This window comes from Taeniopygia guttata, chromosome 1A, assembly GCF_048771995.1.
Source record: "Taeniopygia guttata chromosome 1A, bTaeGut7.mat, whole genome shotgun sequence".
Taxonomy (NCBI): domain Eukaryota; kingdom Metazoa; phylum Chordata; class Aves; order Passeriformes; family Estrildidae; genus Taeniopygia; species Taeniopygia guttata.
Window position 1 is genome coordinate 43834369 of NC_133025.1, and position 20588 is coordinate 43854956.

The 20588-nt window shown below is 38.6% G+C and overlaps 1 protein-coding gene across 3 annotated transcripts in view; it reads right to left on the reverse strand.

Moving 5' to 3' along the window:
- Positions 1-20588, reverse strand: part of FGD6 (FYVE, RhoGEF and PH domain containing 6) — a 72708-nt gene that overhangs the window by 49057 nt on the left and 3063 nt on the right. For all 3 annotated transcript variants that reach the window (XR_012053489.1, XM_012569120.5, XM_072923226.1), the window contains exon 2: positions 11483-13898. Coding sequence is in view for 2 of the 3 variants with exons in the window: in XM_012569120.5 (XP_012424574.5) it covers positions 11483-13898 (2416 nt within the window). In the remaining variant the exon portion in view is untranslated. The remainder of the gene's footprint in view (positions 1-11482; positions 13899-20588) is intronic.

A 20588-nucleotide genomic window follows, 5' to 3' on the forward strand; every position in this document is an offset into this window, starting at 1 on the left:
AAGATTAGTAAAGGCATAAATTACAGCACTTTTGGATGAGTTACATTTTGCTGCAATACCTCCCATCCTGAAGAAGTTGCACAGCAAACAGCAAACCAGTCTAGAAAGCACAAAGACAAATTTTGTATCACTCCAGATGCACCTGGAGCTTAATATTCACCTCTCATTTGAACATCAGATTCTCTGAACAACAGTGGTTGTTTACCATTAGAGCTAAAAATATCCCATCCCTTGTTGTCTTCAGGTCCCCCTGCTTTTCATTTCTCCTTCAGGCACACTGGACCATGAAGCAGCAAATGAAGGTGAAATGCAACCCAGGCCAAGGGGGTTACTTCTACAGCATCAGTCACCTCTCTGCTTTAATGACAGACTCACAGATGGAAAAAGGTGAAGCTGAGATCACATCTCTCTTCTATAGGGGTAGTGAACAGTGTGAGAAAGGCTGGTGGATGCTGCTGTGTCTCTTGCAGCGCTGATGTGGCTGCCAGCACTGGAGTCTGGTTGCCTTAGTGCAGCCAAGCTGCTTAGGCTTCAACTTCTCTGCCAAAAATGGTGCTTTTTCACAGCAAGAGAGCAAGACAGCAAGGTGCTCTCTCAAATATGATTTTACACAACAGCACTAATGTTATGCCATTTGTTCTTCTGCAGTCAGAAGTCAATGACATTAATAAGTTATTATTATTATTATAACTAATAACATGAAAAAAAGGCAACCAGACATAAATTTTTATTGGTGTGATCCTAAGGAATATGACAATTGATTTTGATTTTTTTCTTTATATCTTTTAAGACTATCTAAACAGATCATGCCTGTGAAATTCATTAGTTCCTTCTGTGAGTGATCCTGCCACAGGTGGCATGGCAAGGAATAAAACAGACCTCTACTACCGTCTTTAAAATAAAAAAAAGCATCACAAACAAAGGGCAAACAAACTAAACCAATGAATCCATGACTATTTGCATTGCTTAGCACTGGTGTGCTGTATTCTCTCCAGACTGCTAAGGGAATTTTAAGGATTCAATTACAAATATAAACACTCCGCAAGAATCACATCTAGAAAACAAACTACTATCATCCAGCTGAACAACTACAATTGAAAATAGTTTGTACACTCCAGGTTCCCTTTTCAAATTTCAATTTAAAGACTTTAAGAATTGAAACAGAATTATTTTAAACAATATCATATGTACTGTATGCACTCATTAGTGTCCACTTTTTTTTTACAAAAAGACAGGATCTTGATGACAGAAATACACTATCAAAAGAAAAGCTCAATACAATCTATTTGAAATGCATTTTCATTCAGAGCAATTTGCACTTTGAAAGCTGTCTGCTGCCTCCTGGGCAATGGGCTGGCTGCTGAGAGAGACCACGTGGAAATGCCAGGAGCTTGCTCTTCCCAGGACAAACACCAAGACCCACCCGCTTTGTCCCAGTCCTTACATCTGGCACTCACTGATTACACCTGGGACTTCTGGGCAAGGAGGATATCACAAACACTGCAAGAGCTGCCACAACATTTAGGCTGTTAGATCATGCCACTAGCAGCTCCTTCTGTACTTGGCTGAGCACGTGGCAAACTTCTGCACCTGACTTATTTGAACCAGATTATCCCAGTGTTTGCAGTCAGCAGCATTCAGTTTAGCATTTGTTATCCTCAGATCAAGACAGCACATACTAATTTTCTCAATGAGATGAAAAAAAAATACAGCTGACTCATGAAAGAAAAATACAGCTGACTCATATTCCAAGAAAAAAAAAGCGCATTTGTCATATGTGCTTCACATCAAAAAAAAGGTACAAAATTTATTAAGTAATCCATTCTGTCAGTAACCTTACTTCAGGCACACTATAATCAAGAGAATCACACCCATATATCTGTGGCACAATTTAAAAACACACAGTTTAAAGAAAGGTGGAAACAGATTTCAAATTATCTCCTTATTTAGTTGTGATTTGCAAACGTGAGCTCCTGAGGCCAGAGGCAGCCTCCCATGCTCACCGAAGTCATCTTCAGTGAGACCATTTGTTGACAATTCCTCAGGTCCCTGGAAAGTTCAACATAAACACACATGCATGCTTCAGATGTTTCTACAGTCAGCACAGCAAAGCCACATTAAAAAAAAAAAAAAAAGGATAAGAGAAATAAAGGTCTCACTTCAAAAGTCTGCAAGAAAACTGGTGCCCACAGTGGGACAGCTCAGCTCCTGAACAGCCAGGCACAGCTGACATCAGGACAACAGGACAGACACTCAGACTGACAAATAATCATGAATACTAACCAAGATCACAAGTGGGTTTCTATGGAATGTTTAAGAAAATATATAATGAGATAACTCATCAGCAAGATTAGTAAAGGCATCTATTACTGCACCTTTTGAATGAGTTACATTTTGCTGCAATTCCCTCCACAACCAGCCTGAAGAAGTCAACACTAGCACATTTCCTACCACAAGTCAGTCTAGAAAGCATAAAGATGAATTTCATATCACTCTAGATGCACCTGAAGCATAACCAATCATAAATTTAGAACTGTCACCTGAACTTCAGACCTTGTGAGCAATGACAACTGTCTACCATTAGAGCTAAAAAAACCCCTCCCTCACTGTCATCTTCATGCCCCTCTGCTTTTCCATTCTGCTTTGGGTATACTGGACCACGAAGCAAAAAATGAGAGTGAAATGCAGCCTAGGCCAGGAGTCTTACTTATCTTACCCACCCCAGCAAAGGTGCCAAATGGAGATGATGCCAGTATAGTAGACTATAGCAGGGTACAATGGGACAGTCTCAAGCACTGGTATTGTAAAGTGAAATATTGCGGCAAAACCTAGGGATTTAACTCTTGTCTGGAAGCAAGTGGTGCTTTCTGTCATCACCAAAAGCTGCGTGGGATTATCTGTCTCCCAGGGTAGGTAAAGAGAATTTACAGTCATGAGCATACTTTGCATCATGACTTTAGAAATTAGAGTTTAAAAAAGATGTAAACAGCTCTCAAATTATCTCCTTACAGAGATTTACAGCAGAATTTAGAGCTTTTTGCCTTCCCCTATCATTAATTCTTATTTCATAGGGAGAGCTTCAATGCTCATGGGAAAGATCTTTGGAAGAAGCTCCTGGCAAAAACAATATGAAAAAGGACCAGAAAAATATGGCACTCATTCACAATCAGGACCTCTTATTCTAACTTCTCTGAATTCACAAAACAGATCCTAGTGGGATGAAGCAGACTGGGAAAGGACAGCAGAATCAGAAGAAAAACAACACCTCATTTTCCAGTTACACAAAAAAAGGAAAAACCACAACAGAACTCCAGCACACATTTAACAGACTTCTGGAAAACTATAATGTAATTTTGACAAAAAAAGTCAAAACAAGTGTATCAAATAGGAAAGGGAAAACCCAGACTAAGTGAGAACAAAACTCCCTATTATTACCCATTTCAAATAAAATTGACCTTACCCTGCCAGAGCTACAATGACATTTCAATGCATAGCTACTTCTGCCCACTATAATCAGAGTTAATGCAAGGCCCTACCCAATATCTTCTGTATTGACTCAGCATTAGTTTTATGGGTTTTGCATGACTATTCCTGAATCAGGGCTCCAATATCTCTTCAAACAGTTGCTCACTCAATTTAAAAATAATGCACATCCTATTGCACTTGGGGTTTGTTTTTATATAGCAGATATCAAGAAGATGACAAAAGAAAGCTGAGTAACAGATTACTCAAAGGTAGTGACCTAGATCTGAAATAAAACTGGAGTGGCTTAGTTCCTAAACACACAACTCTCTGCATGCATGGGAGCTGATGCAGCTTCCTGGACAGTATGTCAGAAAAGAGAGGACAAAATAGTTTGGTCAAAAGCAACACAGACTAAGAGTGAAGAATAACTGAGCTGCTTGCAAGAGTAGACTTGTGCTATCTCTTCCTCTAATCTTTTGCACAAATTAGAAGAATGGGCTTTAGACACTCTTTATAAATTTTTCATCTTATTTAAAAATCTGTACAGAACAGCTCACCCCCACAAACACCACTGGGAAAAAAGCAACAAAAAAAATCAAGTGAACCCTGAGCAGTTGAAATCACTGAGCCATAAGGCTAAGGTTGTAGCTTTCAAAATGGTAGGTTTGGTAAAATGACCTTGATTTATTTATATGCATCTAAAAGATTTCTTTAGTCTTCTTCTGCTTGAGTAGAACAGTTTTTAATAAGCACAAAGATATTTCAAAGAAAAATTAAAACTTGCATAAACCTTATATTTCTAAATGAAGCTTACTGGATTCTAGCATCTAAAATAAAACAAGCATTCCTTTACCTAAATTTTATTTAGTGCATTGAAACAACATAGCTGCACAGTTTTGTAAATCTGCTCATTAAAACATCTTTAACTAGGTCAAATAGAAATGCTGGGTAAATGTGGCATATTAATATCACTGTTGGCATTTAAATAAAAAAAAAAGAGTTGATATTTTGATTGCTTTCTTTACACATTTATTTTGTGCCACCTAAAAATCTTACTGTTTTACACATACTATTACATTAAAATGCAGTTGGAATATGACTGTGCCACAGAGCTCCACAAGCACATTTCCTGAGCTGATGCTGAAAATAACCCACAGGAAAAGGATGCTGTTGAACATATAAATGGGTCTTTCATCAATTCTCATATCACATTTGACTCTCCACTCTGCATCCGATGATGCACTCTAGAGCTAAAGTTTGGTAATTTATATCACGGTTGGCAAAAGGAGACAGCACACACGTTGGAGGCGGGGGAGAAAGGCCAATATCGGTGACAAATATGCAGCGTTAACTTAGCTTCCTCCACCTTTAAGAAAAGGAAATGCATATGAAGAATGCCAAAATTAGGAAAAACACAAACATGAAATAAAAGAGGAAAGAAAAAGATAAAGCACTGCGGATTAATTTATGAAAGCACGTGACACTTGAGTTCCCGTTCCCCGTGACCAGGGGTCTTAGGAAGGAGCCTAAGGGACACAGCATCTTTATGCACAGCTTTGCTTCCTTCGGGTCCCCCAGGCACACTGAGCCACCCTCCTGCTGAAGCCAAGAGCCAGCGCACTGAGCTGATGGCAACGTCACCGGAAGGACAAGGACATCCTTGTATTGTACCAGGGGAGCAGTGGCAACAGAAGTTTGGACATTTTTGCTGTCTGTGATGAGCATTTCTTCAGTGGGAAACAAAGGATAGCAGAGTTTACCCTCAAAATCGTTCTTTCAATGCATATGGATTGCATGTGCATCAAGGTTAATATGATGTAATTTTTGAGACTGCACAAGACTGACCGAAGTAGCCGCCAAATATTTTGGAGATGAGGATTCACCCAGCAGCTGGGCAGTGCTCACAGCAGTGCCTGCCTCATCACCACTGCCACCATCTTACTGCCTGTCATAGTAAGGCAGTAAGCACACCCACAAGCACACCCAGCCCTAACTACATAAAATAAAAAGATAACGAGAATTGAAACCACACCTGTTTTTATGTAGCACTTTTAATACCACCTGATAACTTACAAGACTTTCGCTATTGCACCTCCAACTCTCTCAGAAGATTCCCGGCAGTGCCAGCCTTCTTCACCTACCTCTTCCTTTTACCAAGATCAAAAGAGTGCCCTTGAAAAGAGGGATTAAACAAATATCAAAGACAAAAATTCTTTCTCACTACCATCTTGGGGATCTTCACAATTATTTCGATGTCATAAGACATTTTAAATCTTTTCCTGACTGGATTGTACACCAGAATAACAGTATTGGAAAAATGTAGTTCTTCAACTTCTTTCTCTCCTTCATTGAAGATGGAGACAATCAGACCTCAGAATCTCTCCCACTGTAAAAACAGATTAAATCAGCATATCTCAAAAGCATATTTGCATGAGAATGTGTCAAGATTCTAAAAAAAGTTTCTATTTATTCTGATATTTTTAAAAATGTTAAAAAGAGGGGGAGGCAAGGGGGGAAAGTATCAGCATAGTTCTACCAGTCTGCTTTAGAAGATTGAGTATTTTTCCAGAGTTCCCATTTTCTTCTTACAGTATATGCATTTTACTTCAGGTTGTATAGCAGACTACACTGTAAAGCTGTATAACTGGAAGACACTCCAACGCTAAGGAAAACTTCTCTTACTGGAAAAGCAGACCATGGAGACACTGATTCACATAAAGTTTCTTGGAAAGAAAGAAAAGAAAACCCAAAACAATCTATATGCTCTGCTGAGTAAAAAGTATAACTGTGAGCCTTCCATGTAGGTTGACATGCTACCCTTGTGGTCCAAAATAATTAACTTGACACTACAAAACAGAGGAATTCCAGACCCAAGGATCCCAACACTTGCATTCTCCCCAAACTCCTTATGTCAAACATCAATATTCCCAAGCAACTGTATTACTACCACTTCTCACTAAAATTTCCATGCCTCCCTGATTTGACTCTGATTAGATATGCCTAACAATTACAGAATGTGTTTCTTCATGGTCTGTAAGAGCAAAAAGTGACAAGTCAGGAAAATGGCTTATTCCTTTTATCTGATAGGCAAGAATTGCTTTGTCCACTCCTGTCCATGCCCACCTATGGGGCTGGGACTGCCAGTGAGGCTCTGCACTCAGCCTTGGGGGCACTGGGAGCGCGGGTCTGAGCCCTCGAACTCACTCCTTAGAGCTGCCAGAGGCCCCCTGCTGCACCCCCTCTGAGAAAAGCAGCCAGGGGAAAAGAAAGGCAGGCTCAAGGAAGCACAACACAGAAAGAAAGCCAGTGATAACACATGACCAAGGATAATGGAGCCTGAAAGGAAACCAAAATCGCCTATTATCAAAGCTACTTCATTAAAACATGATGGGCAATTGCAGAGAAAGAATTTTATGTACAACCAAGGGTGGCAGAAGCCAGCTAGACACACAGGGGAGACTGGAAGACAATGCAAAACTGCAGAGCTGATGTAGAAGGAGGAACTGATCTTCTCCAGATCAGAAAATAATCTTTGAGAAACAGATGAAATTAAAAAAAAAAAAAGTCTCTATATACTCGGCCTCTACTTATCAGGAAGTTATATCTTTCAAAAAAATTCAATAAGAAGAAGACATGAGTATAACATATCCAATACCTAAAATGTATTTTGTGCATTCAAATCTCTTGCATAAAAGTTTGAACTTGCAATATTCTAAATACTATTTAAATGTTGCAGTCTTTTATTAATTTAGTGTTTCTGAATGGAAATTTTGCAATTGCAAAAAAACCCCCAAAAACACACAAAAAACCCCCACAAAACATACAAAAAAAACGCACCACGACATCAAAGAGGAGTATGTATCAAAGCGAAGTGCTTAACCACACAGATTTCAATATGAAATTCAATATTCCACAAAGGTTTTCACTTAACTGACCTCTGGGAACTCTGTCCCCAAAGCAGAATTTAGTACAGAAAACTAAACTTATATTTTGCATTGACATGCTCATTTCTGGAAAACCAATGGATTATTTTAAATCAGCAGGCGTGGGTAAAATACAAAGTAATATTTGATTAAATCAACATTGGAAATCATAAAGGATTGTTGTCACATGGTCCTCCCCCCTCTCCAGGCTTTTCCAAAGAAAAATCCTAGCTGGAAACACAATGACACAGTCATAAATAAAACAGCAGTCATGTACATTTGTAACATCTTCAAGGAACACTGTCAAAAGTAGCCAGTAAATACAGTATGCTATTCCCAGAAGGCTGTAAGAGTAGACTCTCTCAAAATACATCTGTCTTGCATAGAAAAATGTAATACCAAAAGGAAGACCACAAAAAAAAAAAAAAAAAAACACAAAAAACCCAAAACAAACAAACCAAAAACACACACAAAAAAAACCCCCACAAAACCCAGCAATCCCAGAGAGCTGCATTTCCTGTTGCTATCTGACTGGATAATGATATTTCAAACTTCTTTCACACTTAACAGCTCATTTTCTATCTCACAGCATCTAGTCTTCACTCACTTTGCTTATAGAGTACTCATAAAAGGACATTAATCTAAATCATCCATTTTAAACTGGCAGCTAAACAGGTAGGTTAGACCAAAACAATCCTTAAACACCATTTTTAAATACTTATTTTTTGTATAGTGGAAAGAAAACATAGACTATCTGCTCCCAAGCTACTGACATTATTTATTTTATTGAGACTATTCCCCTGAACTGCTTAACAAAAGTCTAATCCATTCTGACTCTCAGCAGGAGCACCTGTTCCACCTCAGTGGTTCATACACCAGATCAGGAGCCTGACTCTCTTCCTTTCGAAGTCAAGCCTTCTCTTTTCAGTAGAAAGGAGGCTGACATCAAATATGTCAGAAATTAAATTCTGAGAACTGCTACTACCATTAATTACCCAGGCCAGCCACTTGCTGTAATTGCATGTAATTCCCTGTGGGAAGGTTCAAGCAAACAAAACATAGCTGAATTAAATATTACACGTGAAGTTCAGATAAAAGCATCAAAAGCTATTACTATTCTCCACTAAAGCATACTTGTTTCACCAGATGGGATTGTGAGGAAGTTCCTCTGTAACCACCAAAGCATTGAGTACATTATCAAAATTTTATTTCTTCCTCCAGAAAGAAATGTAGCATGAGCTGAAGACACCGTTGAACTCTTCTGGTAATGGCAAGACTGGCATTCAGACTTAATATACCGAATGTACTATTATGACTAGAAGTGTGGTCAGAATTTCTCAGAAGAACAATCTCATTTGTACATTGGTTTTAATCAGAACATAATTTGCTTTGAGATCCCCATTAGCAGTGCATTACAGGAATTTGTGTGCCACAATATATGAAAAAGAGCGGAGTGCATGTTCTGACGGGCTGGGGAAAACATGAGAGGCAATTATTTCAATAACAACAGCAGCACTGTTTCTCTAGCAGCCTGGCCCAGGAAATGATAAAAAGCTCTTAGAGAAATATGCAGAAAGGGTGAGACAACATTGATAAGGAAGCTTCAAAGGATTTGAGATAATACTGGATGGGAAAACTGGAGAAGCTGCCTGCCTGGCCTGTCTAGGCGAGGACCCTTACACCTCCCAAGGCACAGCCAAAATGAAATATTCATCCCTGTTCTCTCAGCAGCACTGATCCAGGTCAAGAGACTACTGTACTATTATGCCCCCTTTTTTCCCTAGGGATTTCCTTATTCTCTTAAATCTGTTGAAGTAACTACATGCATTACTTGTTTCCTAAGGTAGTTTCCGACTATTTAATTTGATTTAAAATAAACACATAAATGGGTCTAGTTCTTGTTTTCTATGGGTGCTTTTTAAAGAAAAACAACACAAGCCCAGCCAAGGACATCCAACTTAGGGAGCAGCTTCAAGTGTAGATGTGGCAGAGAGACCACTTAAACCCTTATATCACCGCTGGTACTGGGGAAGGTTTGTGTGGAGAGGAAATAACAATAAACCTTACACATTTAGCCAAATAAGGAAACTACAGAATTTCACTTCAGGAGCAACTGCAATCTCAGATCTACTATGCTTCATACAGCAAAGCTATTCTCTTCCTAAAGCAGACATTCACCTGTATTCAGAACAAAACAACACAAACCAAAATGAGTCACATAAACACATGAAATGTGCCCTTATGCAAGTTTGCCCTCACCCTTCTCAGGTACACCAAATTGAGGAAATACCAAGAGAGCGTGGTCAAAATCCCTGAAAGATGCTCAAAGATTAGACTTACACAAAAAGCATATACTATGTCAGGAAATTAAAGTATACCAAAACAAAACTAAGAAACACCCTGCTATAAACTATAAATATACTCAACAACCACTTGAATAAATGTACCAGTACCTAGCCCATAACTAGAAATCTTATTTTCCATGATAAGATTTCACCCTTCCCAACAAACAACATAGGATGCACCTTAAAATGTTTGTCTCTTCCTATATAAGAGAACAAAGGTTCTTTGGAGCATGTGTTTACCATACACACATCCAAAATGAAACAAAGGTTAGTAACTCTCAGTGAAAAAGGAAGTTAAATGTGACTATCTAGAAGCTAATTCATTTATTCTTGTCGCAATGCATATGTTCTCAGTAGTGTGAAGAAGTTTGCTGGGGACTTTGAAATATACAGGCTGCATATTTTATTCAAATCTTTATTGAGATTTGAGATAAATCTTTGAGGATTTATTGATTTTGAGGTCATTATCTCAAACTTTTGAGGTTTGAGATAAATCTTTGAGGATTTATTGATTTTGAGGTTATTATCTCAAACTTTTGAGGTTTGAGATAAATCTTTAGGATTTGTCAGAAAACCTGATCAGCTAAGAAATGAATCAGTTAAGAAATTGCACAATACCATACTGGGACAAAGCAATGCTTTACCTGTTACCACACTGACAGACACACTAAGTGATGCTGTTTAGGGAGAACACATGACTCTGGCCACTCTCTATGGTCCATTTCTCTTCTCAGCATCCATCACAGCATTACAAATATTAAAAGATCTATTCCTGCCTATTCCATTTAGCAGCTGTTTCGGACGTAGAATCACAGAATCATTAAGGTTGGAAAACACCTCAAAAATCATTCAGTCCAACTGTTAAACCAGCACTGCCAAGTTCATCACTAAACCATGTTCCCAAGTGCCACAGACAGACATTTCTTGAACACTTCCAGGACAGTGATTTCACCACTTCCCTTGGTAGCCTATTCCAATACCTGACTGCCCACTCTTTCAGTGGATAAATTTCTCCTAATATCAAATCCAAACCTCCCTGGGGCAAATGGAGGCAGTTTCCTTATATCTATAAACCTGTACAATCCATTTTTAAATCTGCTGATACTGTCTCCACTGCCTCCTGAGCTAAAGAAACACAGCAGCAACCTACAGAGTTACCAAACTCCATCACACTACTATTCTATGAGTCACACAGAAATTGTGCACCACTACCACCTTTGCCAGGAGCACAGGCAGATACAGAAGACTTGCTCTATTTCGAGAGAGGCAGTACCTTCTGTTATACCCAAAAAAGCTTTCAGACCTGATGAAGAATTTGCATAACCAAAAGCTTGTCTGCTCTTCCCAGCTCTATCAACAGATCTAAAAATATATTCATTCTCCCTACAAACCTAGCAACTATGCACTCTTTGGATAGTTATTCCAGTTTATTGTGAGACTGGTAAGGTTCACCCCTCCCCACTGAAGTATTCTTGGATACAAATATATTAATTTTTCTGATTTGCTTTAATTAAACCTGGAAAGGTTTCCCAAATTTTGAGGAATATATGAGGAATAACTCGCTTACTTTTCCTCTTGACTCACTGCCAAATGCAGGGAGTTTTCAAAACAACAAAAGCCTACAGAAAGATATACAGGAACAACTGTCCTGCTGGCATTTAATGGAAGAGGTACAGCCTCTCAAGTTATCATTTACAACCAACAGAGTTACAATGCAGCTGTTTAACTTCCCCTTTCTCTTTATTTTACCTGTCAAGTCTCCAACGCCTGGTTGTAGCTTCACAAGGCTCCTCAACTTCACAGAAGTCAGTGCTCTGGTCTTCCACACTGCTGGAGTTCTGCCATTCAGAGCAGAGATTTCCCCTAGCACCCAGAGCAAAAGGCAAGTTCTCATACTCAGGTATTTCCTCATAGTGACGCACATTCTCATACTCTGGATCACAACTGCTGGTTACATAATTCAAAGGCATTTGGGACCAATTTTCTCCTAAAAGTCCACGTCTATCTAAAGACTCCAGTCTTGGGTTATTTTGCATCTCAGACTGACTTCTGTTTCTCTGCCTCTTCTTCTGTAATGCCGGACTACTTATTTCTATGGAATGCGCCTTGGCAGATTTAGCTTTCCTTTCACAGCCTACAGACCCTATATTACTGCTATTTCCATACCCATTCCCACTGGAAATGCTGGCAACAGCACTCTCCACTGACTGGCTGCCTTTAGACAGAAATTTTTGAAAGTCACTTTTCTTTAAGCAAACCGACAGTTTCATGTTCAGAAGCTTTTTCAAACTATTTTTCTTGTGATGGTCTTTGCAGGGCTTGTCTGTCCTGTCCATGTCCACAGCAGAGAGAGACTTGGCCCTGGGCTTCGTCACAACAGTCAAGTGGCTGAAACTGGTAGCAGATTTTAATGATTCAGAATTTCCTGAAAACGGAAGAATAGGATGAGGTAACTTCCAGACGGGTTTTTCAGAAGAACGTTTAGGTATGTCACAAGACAAAAGTGCATCCTGCTCCTTGGCTCGTGGATGTGCAAAGTGAGATCCTTCTAGAAGGCTGTTCGATTTGTCTTCACTGGAGGTGTAAGAACTTTTGTCCACAAGCTCTGCTGACGCAGCTTTTTTCAGCAGGCCAGCAGCTGGAAGGCCATGTCTCTGTGGTTTCTTAGGAATAACTTTAGGGGAACTCTCATCCTTTATTTTAACTTCTTTATTTTCCAAGTTTTGTGGGGAAACATGGAGGCTGTTGGCAGCAAGTGAGTACTGACTGCTTGCCAATTTGAGCTGCTTTGGCAAACTCATGGACAAGGTATCACACCTGACAAAGTTAGTCCTTTTTTCCACAGCATCTGGCATACTGGTGTCATCTGTTATCTCATCCATGAAGTTATGGTCTGCATTTAAAGAAGATTCAACATGTCTCACCGAATCAGGACTTCTGTGTGAAAACTGAGGCAAAAGATTTTGTGAATCTGACTCTTTCACAGCAGGCTCCTTTACCTGAGACATTTTTTCTGCATTGCTTTGAGTTACCTCACATTTTTCAGGATGAAGCACTTCTGCATTATTATTATAACAAACACTTTGACCAAGGACATTAATTCTTGCTGGCTTTTTTAAGCTTTGGTCCACAACACCGTAAGAATCTGTCTCTAAATTAGATGGTTCCTTTGTTCCTTCTCCTGTGCTGTCTATGCCATCCTGACGGACTAGACACGCAGCACGTGGCTTTCTTGGCTTAGGGATAGGAAGCACTTTGGAGCTCAGGACTGAAGACATCTCAGGGAAGGCTTTATCAGAATCTGCTTTCATCCCTACTTCACCTGAAAACATCCAATGTCTGCTTACATTTTCATTCTCTAGAGTTTCCTTGTCCAATGGGGAAGAACAACTGTGATTATTTTCAATCAAACTAGGACAAATTTCAGACATCTGAAACTCATCAGCAATAATCTTACCATCAGTATTTTGTTGCTTTCCTTGAACTATCTCAGAAGATGACGGAGATTGTACAAGTTCCATAAACTCTATTTTAACATCATTCTTGGAACTGCTACCATTCCCTTTGTCAAATTTGTCTGCATACCTGTGCCTCACAGGACTGCTGTTAGGAAACACACCGTGAGTTAGGACATCCTTGAGTTTCTCTTCCAAAATGCTGGCTTTCAAAACCACCTGACTTCTACTTGCCAATTTTTCATTGTGACTATCCCCCAGAGATAGTGCATTTCTTTCATCAAGCTTGATGTTTTCTAAGGTATCAAAGTGCTCGAGAATGATCTGCGTTTTACGGGTGTTCTCTCCATTTCCAAGTTTATGAAGGCATCCAAATCTGCAAGGTGACACAGGTAGAATATATGCTGTGTTTCCAGTACTCCCTTCTGAGGTTTCATTTTTGTAGTTCAAACGGTCTAGAGTTTGAGAAGAATCTTCCCTGTGCTCCTCAAAGCTTTTTGTGCTTTTTCGTGTAGATGATGGAGGTTTAACTTCCGGGATGGAAGAGCTCTTGAGAACCTTTGGTTTCGGTGCAATTGCTGGCTTGGTTTTCCTTGCTGCTTGTATCCCACCTGAAAGTACAATATCCGGCTTCGGTGCGACAGGTGGAGGCGCTGCCTTGTGTCCCAGGACAAATTTTGGTTTGGGGGCCACTGGTGGCTTCTTAATTTCTAGGAAGGATGGAAAACAAGGACTTTAGTTACCATTGCCCACAGAACCACTTCACCTGCAAGGCAGTAGTATTAAAAGTTTTCTAACATTCGTGATCTATAAGAACTCAATGTGTGTATGGATACATTTTTCTCTGAAAAGCATGCCTTCCCTCCCTAAAACCATTTCTTTACTAGTTGCCTTTCTTTGTTTTAATAGGCACATCAAGGAGTGGTAGGGAAGTTTTCAAAGTCTTTTCATAAACAAACAGTTTAACATCATATTAGTACATGTACTCCCTCACATGCTAAAGTCTGATGCCAAGAAAAGCAGAGCAGATTCTGCAGGTTCTGAAGTTTTAACTGTAATATCATTTTAAAATATTGCAAGTATGTTAAGTGCCACACATATAATAAACCACAAAGACAATGGGACAGCCAGAATAATGACCAGGGTGGTTTAGTCCCCTCCTCCACCACCTTGAGAAATGTGTAACCTAAAATTCCTTGTTTCCTTCCTCTCCTCCTCAAACAATACTGAGATGAATTACTGTACCAGGTGCAAAACTGGCACATCACTACCAACAGTTCAGTTAGTCTGTGGTATGAAGTTAATGCAGTGATTTGTAGCAAGGCGGTACCTTTCTATTGTAAAACACTATTTCTGTGCCTTGTACAAAATTACTCTTCCCAACTTGTCTGACTTAGAAACAGTCACCGCTATTATGAATTATGACCCACTTGGCACAACAAGATGACAAACCTCAGGGAGAGTGTACCGCACTCAGGAAAAGGAGCTCATGAGGAACTTTGAGATTGTGGAGTTTTGATCCTGTTGTTTGAGTGGGTTTGGGGGTTTTTGTTTGCTTATGTTGTGGTTGCTTTTTTTTAAAGTATGTCTGAAACATTTTAATATTTCAGGAGATTATTTATGCCCAATTCATTTCCATGTGCTGGAATACTTTCAGATTTTTAAAACCTTTGAGTGTTTTTTGATATGTGCAAATTTATAAAGTAAACAAGTTTCTCGTGCTGTTTATGTATTACCTCTGTATTTACTACCCTTGTTTTGACCAATATATAGGTATACTTTCATTAAGTCATATACATGTTAAATAACACCCTCAAGAAAACACATTAGTTAATGTTTCACATGCAAATAGATAAGGTAGGCCATTGATTTATTGTTCCCTTCAAAATGTGGGCTTGGTGTTTGGTTGCGTTTTACCACCATTATTACTATAGATATGCACTGTATCTTAATCTCTAGCTTAGATTAGAATGAAGTTTCAAAGTTTAGGCTTGTTTTGTGGGGATTTGTTTGTTTGAAGGAAATCTAGACAGGTAAAACAAAAAAAAAAAATTTAAAAGGGCAGACGCCCTCAGTTACAACTATTTCCTAAACAGCAAGCCATTGGTCTAAGCAGAGAGCCAGAAACAGTAAAACCATGTTTTTCTAGGACATTAATCACTAAACGGTACTTAGACTGCCTTTACCTACACTTAGAATGGCCACCCTTGCTGCCATTATATTAGTGAAGAGATAAACCTCTCATGGCAGAGACAATTTTCAAGAAATTTTACAAGAGGGAATCCAGAATTTATTTCCAAAGGCTCCCTACAGCCACTGGCAACAGTGACCCAGCTGCCACTTACTGCCAAGGCTATCCCACCTTCTGCATCCCATCTAAAGGCAGATTTCCCACAGAGAGATGAATCAATACTTTGCTATGAAAAAATGAAATTAACTCTTTAGGTGGGTAACTACCGATCCTGAACAGCAAAAGAGAGCTGTACATCACTTTCAGACAAGTCAACTACTTATTCAATTGGAATATGAAGTGATGACAATAAAGGAGTCTGTGTTACACAGCAGAAAAATAAAGAAGGGATGCCCAGTTTGCCACAGATCACAACACAGTAGTAGACTTGGGCCATTTCAGTAATATTTACGAAGTTATTAAAGCTCCTTGGAAACAGGAGAGAGACAGGCTGCTTTGGAACCCTTCCTGATGCCCAAGTGAGAGAAACAGACTGACAAAGATACAGGAGATTAAACTCTGCTTAGGTAAGCAATATCCTGTGGATTATTTTTCCCACACAGAAACTGAAGTTCATAAGTTTATCTCTCTATAGTGAGAGTGCCTTACATTTTGGATACCACCTAACCAGATTACTCTGCAGGGCTTTTAATTAGTATTTATTAGGGAGCACACAAATTACGATGTGACACCATTACCTGAATATAAACTATCAAAACCCCCCATGGTTTTATTAAAACTAAACCATGAAAATGTAAAGAAAAGCAAAGCATACAGACCAGTTTGTAAGCCAGTGGCAGAAACCTGGATAATGAACAGAGCAGAAAAATTCACTTCTGATAATAAGTGCAATTCAATGTGATTTCTGAAGCCTACTAGAATTTTTCAAATTACTTCAATGTTAAAAAGCATTCAGGCAGACAGAAGAGATCAGCAAATTGTATGGGATAATAAAGACACCACTGTCTGCTTTAAACTGATAGCACATTACATCTAGAGTAGATATGGGTCAATGTATTAACAGGCACATTACAGTCTCGGTATCAATACAGATCTGCAGTCAACCGCTCCATCAGAAAGGAATGTGATGAAGAGCTCTTTCAAATATAAATGTGATGTGAGAGGAAATACTCCAGGAAGGGAATGCATACCAGTAGTTTTCCTCAACAAAATATCTTTAAGTTTCTGAAGAACACAAGCAATGATCTACTTAGAAAAAAATTACAGCAGCTGACAAGGGTGAAAGTATAGTAGATTGACATTAGAAATTGAGAATTAAAGTTCAGTTGCATATAAACTAATTCAATTCACTGTTGAATGAAAAACACAGTTCTACATAACAGTGCTCTCAAAGGGACAACTTCCCATCCAGAGTAGAAAAAAAACTAAGTAGGAGGCAACTGTTATATAAAGGTGTAAGGAATGACTGGAAGTCATATGAGAATGACTTTTGTTAAATGGCAAGCATAAGCAAGGTAAAAACCAATAAATATAATCAAGGAAATGTTATAGAACAAATGCATGGGCTACTTAGTTGCTTGGACAGTGGGCTTTTTCCTGGTGCCATATGGAACTAACTATTCACCTAAGGACAGAGATGGCTGATTATACTTAGGAGAGTAAAAATTGAAGAAAATTTGGAAATCATTGTACATAGTTATTTTATGAGAGCTCCATGCAGGTCTGAAGCTAAGCACTAAATAATCTGTTAAGTATAAAAGATGAAGGGAGTTGAAAATATTGCTGTACATAACACCTACCAGACTGTTAGTGAAATGCAATGTCACCTTCCGGCAATCTCAGAAATAACTACAGAATCATCCAAGGTCTAAAAATTATACATCAAATCCCAAGGAAGCTCATCCTGGTTAATTTAACCTAGAATTTAAAAACTAAGATGACAATAGAATATATACTTACGCACATGTGAAAGGTTTTGGGTAACAGATGGCGCTTGAATCACAAAAAAAGCCCCAAAACAAAAAAAAAAAAAAGACCACCAAAACCCTGATGAGATTCCATAGCTGACCACTGAGGTTTGACATGTTCAAACTATAAACAAAGCTCTAAAATTCCTATGAAACCTAAAGGATAATTAACTACAGAAATATCTCACCGAGTATTGTGGAGGAGCCACAAGCACTTACATGCAACGAAAACTCACTTTCTGACACATGTAGAATTTTCAGAGGGAACTTTGGACTGGACATTGTATTCTCTAGCCTGTCGTACTCAGGAAATTAGAGAATCATTATGATTTTCCCCACTCCCATCTCCAACCTTTCTCAAAGAGAATCCCTGCATCGAGGGATTCCAGTAATAAATGCAAATCTGCGTAGAAATATAAGATGTTATTTGCATAAACAGATCAAATGCTTGGGAGCCAGAGTAACTGTCAAAGATATATCCTCCAACCTGTTTGACTATGCAAAGGAAGAAATCCATAAATAAAGTGACTAGCAATGCTGCCATCACCAACAGGAAATCTGCTGCTCACGTAGGAACAGCCAATACCATGCTCAGTGCTGAAGAAAAAAAAAAAGGTGCTTAAAAATACCAACTCCTAACCCCCTTAGAAAAAGTAGATTTAAAAGGGCATTCTTTTTTCTAACAACAAATTGCCATTAGCACTACCTATGCAGATCAATGCACATGCCCTTTGCCTGACTTCAGGTCACAGCACAGAAAACAGATTTATGTCTCTGGTGAATTACGTCCTTCAGCATGCTGAGGAAAAAGCAACACCTGCTCTCATCCTGCTGATCTCCTCCATGACCAACACTTGTTATTGCTTGACTGTTAAGTACTCCTGTTCTTCCTTTGATTTGTTTCAGAGAAGGATGAGAACACCCTGAAACAACTTCTACTCTCAATCTTTTGACCCTAAAGTGCTGCCCATTTCTGTTCGTCAGATGATAGAATTGGACAACTGAGGATCTCACTTAAAAACACTTGTGTGTCTTCTCCTATGCACTATCATGAGAATAAACAGAAAAGCCAGTAAGATATTGCAATCTTAAGCATTATTATTAAACAGCTTTAAATCCTTCCCAAAATGTTACCTCTTGTTCTTTTCCCTGCCCTACAGAGGAACAAGGAGAAACAATGGTATGCGAAGGTAAACTGAGGCAAAAAAACCAGATAGAACTACCCCTTCTGCAATAAACCCTACTATTGTTAAAGGAGTGTTTTTCCCAGGTAATTTTTATGCCAATACCTTTGAGATCATGTTAACAACTTCCATATTTAGGAACAAGTCACGTTGACTTGCATCTGTCCATGAGAAGGGGACAAATGGTTCTAGGCACTATCACGCTGACACTGCTTGCTATTCTTTTCCTTACAATGCTTCACACATACAGAGGCTCCCCTCATGGTATTCAGGATGCCCTATGGGACTATCTCAAGTCACCCAGGCAGGATCCTGCAACCTACCCTAAAGCAATGTCCCTTCTGAACCACAAAACTGTAGGAAGAAAATAAAACAATAAATCAGTGTGGCATCAGATGTTGACAGCAACTCAGCTACTTTATAGAAGCTGGTCACATGAATACTCTTATTTTACCACACAATATATATGGCAGTTTATTCCTTTTCACCTCTAAGGTTACATATATTTTACATATTACTTCACAAATCTATTTCACACATACTAGGAAAAGAAAAGGGCTTCAACAATTACCATGCAGCAGCTGGCCTACAGCAAACATATGCATTGGCTTTCTTGTGGCACCTTATTTACATATGCACACTGTATTCTCAGATAAACCAAATCCCATCTGTAGGCTATATATGAAAATAATGTGATGCCTGGAGGGTATCTACCAAGAAATCAATGTGCTGTATTTTCTCACATGAAGGAAGAGCTTGCTCAACAGCCAATTTGCTGTTCCTGAGATTATTTTGGGCACAAAACACTACAACTCACAATCTTGAAACAAGAAAGCCAATCTGGCTTTTAAAGAACAAGTAGGGAGAAAGATAATTACTTGTATGTTTGGGATATGCTGAGAAATTATTGCACTTGCACTCAATACACTGCAGAAAGAAACAGATAAGTAATCTAAAAATCCTGTTCTCTAGCAGCCTAATTTTAAGGACTCATTACAAGGCTTTCCAGGTCAATTACTTTGTTTTCAGTTACAAAAAGAAGTTTTCATTAGGTAAACACCTCAAAAAAGTATTGTGAGATCATTAATTAATTTCCTACAAATGTTTATTTATTTTCTCATTATGGAGAGGCTCTGATTTTCTCAGGTGCCACAATGCTCATAAGAAAAAAAAAAGGAATGAGTCATAACACCCTGGAAGATAAAACATGTAGTTTTTAAAGTACAAGGGAAAACTGTGGTTTCTAAGCCACTAGTTTTAGAAAACATCCTAATTAAACTGCAAAAGGAAAACATCAATTTCAAAACCTTAGGTTGTTCACTGACTTACTGAAATAAAACAGGAAAGTTAGGGATTACTTCAGACCAAGGACAAGAAATGAATAAACAACCTTTTAAGATCACATGCAGAGACAGAGCTGACTAACTCTAATGAGACTTGACACATTGGAGGGTTAAAGGGACATTAAACGCTGCAGGCCTCATTTTTTTTCAATCCTTGAAAGCAATGAAGTTTGATTGGAAAAGTCATGTTGATTTTGTTTATTCTGTTCCTGCTATATTTTTTCCATTTGAACTACGTTTCTGACAATAAAATACATTTTTCTCATTGTTGTTGTCAAATCCAATTTCAAGCCTAAGCTATACATTCTGCCCACATTAAATAAGCTCTATAGATTCACATATAAGGACTGTTTCTTCAGCAAGAAATAATAAATGTCAAACTCATAACTCTGAGCTTTTGTTTTTTCCTTTTAAAGGCAAAGCACATACTTGAAGCCAGCATAATACTTTCAGGCAGAAAATGAGTAAATGGACATTCATTGGCATCATATATACAGTGTGTATATATAAATATATCTTGTGCAGTGCATGAGAAAGCAATGGCAAGAGTATAGCTGTAAGTGAAGATTGAAACCAACATATGGGTTGATCACTACAATATGATAATCTTCAAATCATATAGAAGTATTTTTAGGAAGTGCTATAGTTCCTTAGCTGCAACAATTCCAGACTTACATATACATTTTAAAACATGTAAGCAACAGCTGTGGCAGAA